Source organism: Mustela nivalis, assembly GCF_964662115.1.
Source record: "Mustela nivalis genome assembly, chromosome: 14".
Lineage (NCBI taxonomy): Eukaryota > Metazoa > Chordata > Mammalia > Carnivora > Mustelidae > Mustela > Mustela nivalis.
Window position 1 is genome coordinate 44,209,561 of NC_139033.1, and position 8,238 is coordinate 44,217,798.

At 54.4% G+C, this 8,238-nt stretch overlaps 1 protein-coding gene across 1 annotated transcript in view; it reads left to right on the plus strand.

Annotated features, from left to right (window-relative positions):
* SMAD7 (SMAD family member 7) overlaps positions 1-7,881 on the plus strand; it is a 31,790-nt gene extending 23,909 nt beyond the window's left edge. Inside the window, exon 4 of the mRNA XM_082699268.1 lies at positions 5,809-7,881. Within this exon, the coding sequence (XP_082555394.1) occupies positions 5,809-6,347 (539 nt within the window). The 3' untranslated portion in view covers positions 6,348-7,881. The remainder of the gene's footprint in view (positions 1-5,808) is intronic.
* Positions 7,882-8,238: the final 357 nt, after the last annotated feature.

Here is an 8,238-nt window from a genome sequence, read left to right on the forward strand (position 1 = left end):
TGACCCAAGACTGTTCTTTTCCCTGGGGGGAGAAGGGGTGGGTAGCATTGGGTAGCGTTTTCAAGAAGTTGGAGAACCCAAGCAAGATGTCTGAGAGAGGAGACCAGCATGTGTAGCACAAGCCAGGTCATGGCCCCTGGCCACTTCGTATCAGATTGTCACAACAGCCCTGGGAGGCTGGCCCTGGGAGCTCTGGGAGCTTAAGTCACTGCCAAGGTGCTGAGGGAGAGAGGTCTGAAGGGGTGTCGGACTCTAGCTGGGTGTGGGGGTATCGCACAGTCCGAGTTCCCTGGGGGCCAGGTTTTGGGGAGTCCGGCTGGTTGGACCACAGGGACCCCAGAGCAAGTTCTCTGGCCTTTGAAGCAGACCCTGTGGTCCTCCTGTGCGCCCCCACCCCCACCCCAATCCACCTCAATGAAGAGATCTTGTTCCAGAGTCTGGAAACAGCCCAACCTTCTCAGTCCTGCCTTCTACCAACCAGAATCCATTCCCTGATCTCTTTGGTGGAGGAACTTGGGGTTAGTGGTGATGGGCTGAGTCTGAGCATTTTCAGGGTTAACTGGAAGTGTTTGGAGTTTGTTTCAGCCCCTGTGGGTAACACGTTCCAAACCCCAGGGTTGTCTGTAGGAATCAAAGGGACCCCTGGCAGAATCTTGGGTGTTCTGGACGAGGTCGTAAACCTGGCAGATTCGAGTTCCCTCCAGAACCTGAGTGGAGCTCAGACCCAGTGGGTTTTCTCCACGGCTGCTTTAGGTTTCAGTCTTTGGGGCTTGGACAGTAGACCCAGCAGGGTTCCTTGTTCATTGCAAGTGTGTGGGTTGAGAGTAGATGGGACAGATGGTCCCTCTTATCTCCGTCCTTGTCCCCGAAGTGGGCTGGTTGCTCTTGGGACAGCCCGGTTTCCTGACCAGGGTGGGGAACAGGGCTGACGGGTGCTGTTAACCTTTGAGATGTCTGAGGTGGGGGGGAGGACAGGATGAGGCAACCTAGGGTGGCGCCTGAGTCCCGCGGAGGGAGGACCCTGGACCTGTGGCAGGCGAGGCGTGGCCGTGTTTGCGTACCAGGGTTGCTGGGTTTAACTTGTGTGTCTCCCTGTGTGCCCTTTGCTTGCCCTTAGCCATCTGCGTGAAAGCAGCTGTTTTCTGCCCAGTCTCCCTCTGCTGGGGCGCTGGGGAGGGGGCATTCAGGCCTTGACCCACTGTGGGATTTTTGGCAGAGACGTCTCTATTTATTTTTTTAAAGATTTTATTTGAGAGAGCACGAGGGGGAGAGGAAGAGACAGACTACCCGCTGAGCCTGATGTAGGACTCGATCCCAGAACCCTGGGATCTCATGAGCTGAGCCCAAGGCACATGCTTCACCAACTGAGCCATCCAGGCGCCTTGAGACATCCTCTTTATTTATTTTTATTTTTATTTATTTATTTATTTATTTTATTCATTTATTTGACAGAGAGAAATCACAAGTAGATGGAGAGGCAGGCAGAGAGAGAGAGAGAAGCAGGCTCCCTGCTGAGCAGAGAGCCCGATGCGGGACTCGATCCCAGGACCCTGAGATCACGACCTGAGCCGAAGGCAGCAGCCTAAACCACTGAGCCACCCAGGCACCCGAGACATCCTCTTTATAAGAGCCTTGCAGAGAGGAGAGTGGGTTAGACCTCTCCTAGCCTACCTCTTACTCCTGTCCCCTGTGCCCCAGCAGTTGGGCACGGGTAAGTGGGCCCCACTGCTGTGGCTCAATCTATACTGGCCTGGTTCCCTGCTGTGTTCCTGTCTGGAAAGGCCTGAATCTCGGGGACCCCACATTCCCCAGCAGCACTCCTCTGTGTGACGTAGCCAGGCACCAATGGCCTCCTGTCCATGCCCGTGCCCGTGCCCTGTCCTCAGAGCACCATGGGATGTTTTGGAACAGTCCTGCCTCTCTGGCCCTCACGGTCAGCTTCATAAGCAAGAGACCAGAAATGGTGCCATTGAGGCACTGGGCTTGGTCTGTCCTCTCTCTCCATTTCTCTTCATGTCCTCACGCCTTCAGACAAAAATGGAAAATTCTGGGGTCTGGTCACCCACTGCCTTTGAGAACCCTGGGTGTGCGAGTCATTCAGGAGTCTCCGGTCTTCTAGAAGGGTCAGGACTGTTCATTCATGAGCCAGGGTAATTAAATAACTCTTTGTAAAGAGGCAGGGAGCTTCTTGTTAAGTGGTCTTCCCTAATGCAAGTGCAAACACAAGCAAAATCCTTTCCTTTCTCAACAGCCCCCCCCCCTTCCTTTTAAAGGGTAGGTTTTTATGCTTTAAGGGAAATGAGGAAGGGGAGGGGGAGAACAACCTTAAAGGAATTTCAGGCGGATTCAGCATTTTTCTGGGGTTGCTCCAGAAATTCCCTAAACTGTAATAAAAAGAAAAAATTGTGAGCAGGCATCTGATTAGTTGGCTTTTTACAACACAGCTTTTCTTTTGGATGCTTTAAAATGCACAAATACAGTTTTAAAACAAGCCCCTGTATAGTTTTTTGGGAGGAGGCAGAGAAGTTGCTGAAAATACCGGAAAAGGTTGTAAAGCTGAGGGAAGTTAACAAGGGCCTGCGAGTCTTGCCTTTGGAGGATAAGTATCAGCATCCATGAGGAAAAGTCAAAGGCAGGCTTCTGTGGTTCTTCCTTAGTTCTTGGAATGAGGGACACTTTTCTGTGTGAGAGCCTCCCCGCTTCTCCCCCGGAGGCCCGGGGAGCCCCTCTAGGAGCTAAACCTTTTGACTTTTGTGGGGAGATGGTTGTGGGCTGTGGCCCAGTTCAGGGAACTGTGCTTCTCTGAAGATGATGCTGAGTGTTTCCCAGAAATGAGCCCAAATGGTGGGGAATTTGGGGCACATCTCTGAGTTGGCAATGTAGGATGTTGTCCCAGGCCCCCAGAAGTGTGATGTGTTAAAGAGGCCTTTGCTGGTGGGATGGTCTTGCTGGAAGGCATGGGTTTCTGTGTTTGTGGAGATAGCCCAGGAGCGGTGAGGAGAGAGGAGGTAGCTGGCCGCTGGGAGGCTGGGGGTGGCCGTGGGGCAAGCTTGGAGGGGCAGGGCTGGGAAGGAGCTGGCGAGGGTCCTAGGGCGGCTTAGGGCACCTAGTGGGCTTCCCAGGGTTTTGCTCATGCACAGGGACACCTATCACTGCTGGTGATCTGGGCTTGGCCATTAACCTCAACAGAAAAAGGTTTTTTCCAGGGATGTCTGGTGGCAAATTGCTGGGTGGACTGGCGGGCTACACAGATAAAAGAGAAATGTGCCCAAACTTTTCCCCCTCCCCTTCCCCCTCCCCCTCCCCCCAGGGCTCTGGGCCTCTCCAACCTCAGGCCCACCCCCCACCCCCAGCTTCCCCTGCCCCCAGAGGCTGCTGGGCAGCCGGCGGGGGAGCCCCCCCACCCCTTTCTGGTGGAGCCCCCCCACCCCTTTCTGGTGGAACCCCCCCACCCCTTTCTGGTGGGCCTGGCACAGGCAACTTGATCCAGGCCCTCACCCCACCCAACCCTACCCTGCACCTCCTACCCCTCCTCCTCTTCCCAGCTAGCTGGTGCCAGGTTTCAGGAGGGCCGAGCTCCATGAAACAAAGTATCTTGAGGCTCCACCCAGGGTCTCTGAACCTCCCTCCCAGCGACTCCCCCCCACCCCCGCCCATCTCCCCATCATCTTTCCAGACCAGGTTTCTTGCCCCGAGAGGGGATAATAAGCATAAGCAAGAGTTTCTTACATTTCAAAACACCTTCCTCCCTAAAACAGCAGGGCGGTCTTGCCTTCCTCCCCAGCAAGCTTGCATGCCAGAGAACTCTTCCACAGATCTCACGGGTCTTTGGTACAGGCCCCCGAGCCCAGCTCCCTCCACAAGAAAGTTCAAAGAAGATTGCCAGCACTCGGGAGTTTATTAGCAGTTGATGGATACTCTGCAGAAACAAGTTAATGCCTGATGAGTCACCTCTGCTTGGAGCCCTTGTCCCTCTCTTGTTTTTCCATATGTTCCAGAGTGTACGCACGCAAACGCTCACATGCTCGCTCGCCCTCACTCGCCCTCACGGACTTACAGCCTCTCTCACACGGAGGCTTCATAGAACCACGGGTTGGGGGTGACAGGCCAGTTTTCTGGGGTTGATTTTTGGAGGGGGGTACTGAGAGCAGGGAGCCCTCAGCGTCCTCATTTTGTCTGGCTGGCTGGGTAGGCGTTGGGAGGCCAGTTTGGGCGGGGGAAGGTGTCTGTAGGAGGCAGTGGTCACTCAGGTTAAGGCTGTGTGTGGCTGCCTCCATGGGTCACAGTGCACGTTGTACAGACTTCCTCACAGAACACCTCTATGCGAGACTGGCTACTGCTTTAAAAAAAAAAAAAAAAAAAAAAGTTAATGGAACTGACGGGTTCCCAGGTCCTAACATGCCTGTGAAGGTTGGAAGCAGTTGTGTGCAGAGCTGCCCTGGGTTTTACCCATCCTGCTGGGGCAGCAGGACACAGGTCCCTGAGCCCTCGTCCACCCCCAGCTGGCCATCCCACAGCCAGCCCCCACCTTCAGGCCCTGAACCCCCAGTGAGTGAGTAGCGGGGCTGCAGGGGAAAGCAGGAGGCCTCTGCCTTTCCCCATTTTTGTTAACAAATACAAGACTTCCGGTCTCCGCCCTGCCGCCGCAGACCACAGCGTTCCTGCAGCCTGGCCTGGCTGGGGAGATTTATGGTTCCCAGTCTGAGGCCTGCCCCGTTGGCTCCAGCTTAAGGAGGAGTTGGAATGCCAGCCGCTGGGGCCTCCCTTTCCCTCCACAGGATCCCCCCTCCCCCTAAAGAGCTCCGGGTGTCTGTTCGGGAAAGTCACCTTACCAGAATCACCCCGGTCTCCTGGCTGCCTGTGGGAAGAACCAAGTCTAGGGAAGCTGGGGGGGGGGGCTTGAGGGGGGCAGGGCAAGGTGTCTCCATGCTTCTGAGGGGGGGGTAGAGGGGGTACAACAGGCAGAGGAAGGGCACTGGAGGGAAGGTCAGCCCATCCCAGACACATAATCTTCTGTCTGGGCTGGAGGAAGCTTCGTCAAGGTAGTCTGGGTTAACACCAATCCGTGTGTTGTGATTTGGCATTTTGACTGAATTCGCCCTTTGTGTACAGAGCTGCTGCTGACAGACACACTGAGCACGCCGCTCTTTCTGTGAGGAAGATAGATGTTTGTGCCTCAAACCACCTGCACTTTCATTTTATCAGATGGTGCTCTTTTATGACCAAGGTGCTGATCTGAGAAGTTGGTGACAAACACAGACACCGCCTAGTGAGGGGACCCTGGAGTCTGGAGACTTGGGTTCTGGGTCTGGCTGTGTCATCTGTGAGGCCCGAACAATAGACTTTCTGGGTCCTGGTTTTCTCCTGAGGAGGACCAGGGGCTCTTAGAGCTGTAAGCTTTTCAGGTCCCATTGAATTTAAAGGGCTGTAACTCTAGGCCATCTGGAAGGCCTTTTCTTGCCCCCAAACTGGGACCAGTGGAGTTCCTGAGTCCCTGGCTTCTGAGCTCTGCAGGGAAAGGGCTTCCTTTGGCCCCACAGGCAAACACGCTGGTGTCCTGGGTCTCTGACCTGATTGTGGGGGGTGGGATGGGGTGTAGGGAGAGGGACAAGGTGCCCCAGGGAGCCCCGTGTTGAAACGCGGGTTCTTCATCCCTAGCCCCCATACAAGGACTCCAGAGCTGGCCGCATACGTATCCAGCACCAGCACCATCCCTGACGAGAGCTGAGGTAGTCTTGGCTGTTGTGGAGGAAGAGGGAACCATCAGCCCCCATCACCACCAACCATGTCCGCCATCTTGTTTTGCAGATTCCCAACTTCTTCTGGAGCCTGGGGATCGGTCACACTGGTGCGTGGTGGCATACTGGGAGGAGAAGACGAGAGTGGGGAGGCTCTACTGTGTCCAGGAGCCCTCCCTGGATATCTTCTATGATCTACCTCAGGGGAATGGCTTTTGCCTTGGACAGCTTAATTCGGACAACAAGAGTCAGCTGGTGCAGAAGGTGCGGAGCAAGATCGGCTGCGGCATCCAGCTCACGCGGGAGGTGGACGGCGTGTGGGTGTATAACCGCAGCAGTTACCCCATCTTCATCAAGTCAGCCACACTGGACAACCCGGACTCCAGGACGCTGCTGGTACACAAGGTGTTCCCCGGTTTCTCCATCAAGGCTTTCGACTACGAGAAGGCGTACAGCCTGCGGCGGCCCAACGACCACGAGTTCATGCAGCAGCCATGGACTGGCTTCACCGTGCAGATCAGCTTTGTGAAGGGCTGGGGCCAGTGCTACACCCGCCAGTTCATCAGCAGCTGCCCGTGCTGGCTGGAGGTCATCTTCAACAGCCGGTAGCCGCGCGGGCCGGGGACGCAGCGGGCGCCGCGCGGGCCCAGGCCAAACGACGTTGCTGCTAATACTTTCCTCCCGAGTGCTTGCTTTTCATGCAGACTCTGGTCCGTCGCGTGTCGTCGTCGTCCTCCTCCTCCTCCCCACCCCCACCCTGCTGCTTGTCGTTCTCGTTTATGTTCTGTTTGTTTCGTTAACTTTGAGAAATAGCTTATGAAAAAAACGGTCAGGGTTTTTTTTTTGCGGGGGGACGGGGGTGGCAGGGTATGGCTGGCAGGACAGCCCGGGAGGAAGAAGGGAGGCAAGAATTCACACCACCAGACGTAGTGTAAGAATGGGGAGCAGGCCCTCATGGGGGGGTCCTCGATTCCCTTGTCAGGCCGGATGCGTGGGCGAGTGCGTGTGCGTCTGTGGGTCGTACAGGTGTCCTTGCGGGGCGGTCTGTGCTCCCAGCTCTGTGTCTCCTGCCCTGTGGACATGCTCAGTGGGGCAGCGGCAGTGCCTGGGCAAGCTGGCAGCTGGGGTTCCAACAGCTGCCAGGAGCCAGGCTCTGTCCCCCATCCCTGGAAAAGCCTCCCCCCAACCCCCTGCTTCTCCCCTTCTAGGACACGGGCCTGTCTGCAGGCTTCTTAGAAGCAACCCTGCAAAGAGGCTGAACTAGAACCAGTTGTTTCATGCTTGTCTTCTTCCCCCTCCAGCCACCCTGCTGTCCTTGTGTCTTTTTTGGTCATCTGTTCCTGGATATCTCTGAGATGGGCTTCCCGAGGGCTACCCGTGCAGTATTGCCCTCCCAGGGCCCCTCCCAAGCCCCTCAGCCTCTCCCTTGCCCTGGTCACATCAGGTCGTGCCCCCCCCACCACCACCCCGCCCCACCAACCCCAACTCAGAAAACCAGCTCAGCACTTTCCTCCCCTCTGCCGCCTGTGTGTTGAGCTCTGCTGTTAGACCAGCGAGGGGAGCAGCCCTGGAAGGGAGACTTCTCGGCAGCCCCCCTTCCCACCAAGAAGGATTCGGTCCATCATAACCCAAGGTACCGCCCTGGGCTGACACCTAACTCTTCTTTCATTTCTTCTACAACTCATACACTCGTATGATAACGTTGACACTGCTCTTAGCTCAATGAGCATGTTTAGACTTTAACATAAGCTATTTTTCTAACTACAAAGGTTTAAATGAACAAGAGAAGCATTCTCATTGGAAATTTAGCATTGTAGTGCTTTGAGAGAGAAAGGACTCCTTGAAAAAAAAAACAAACCCTGAGATTTATTAAAGAAAAAATGTATTTTATGTTATATATAAATATATTATTACTTGTAAATATAAAGACGTTTTATAAGCATCATTATTTATGTATTGTGCAATGTGTATAAACAAGAAAAATAAAGAAAAGATGCACTTTGCTTTAATATAAATGCAAATAACAAATGCCAAATTAAAAAAAGATAAACACGAGATTGGTGTTTTTTTCTATGGGTGTTATCACCTGGCTGAATGTTTTTCTAAAGGAGTTTATGTTCCATTAAACAATTTTTAAAACGTATACTTGATTCCATGTCCTCCAGCTCCTTTTTCTTCTGGTGGGAGGGACGTAGGAGGGGCCGTCCATTGGAATCCAGGACAGTGGGGTCCTCTTGGCCCAGTGCTTGGTTGGGGAGGAAGGGGGAGGTGGGCCACAAAAGGGACGTTTAAGACATCCTGCTCAGCCACCATCTATTCCGTAGCTGCAAAGACCCCTCTTTTTGTTAGTACTTAGTGACTCTAGGCCGTTACTGGCCTGGTGTCCTGAATTCGTCAACCTCAGGGATCCCTGAGTTACAAAGAGGGGGGTGGGGGAGGAGGTTGCGCTGGAGGATGAGATGGGGAGGAACCTGGTTCCCTCCGGTTTCTGGTTCTTAAC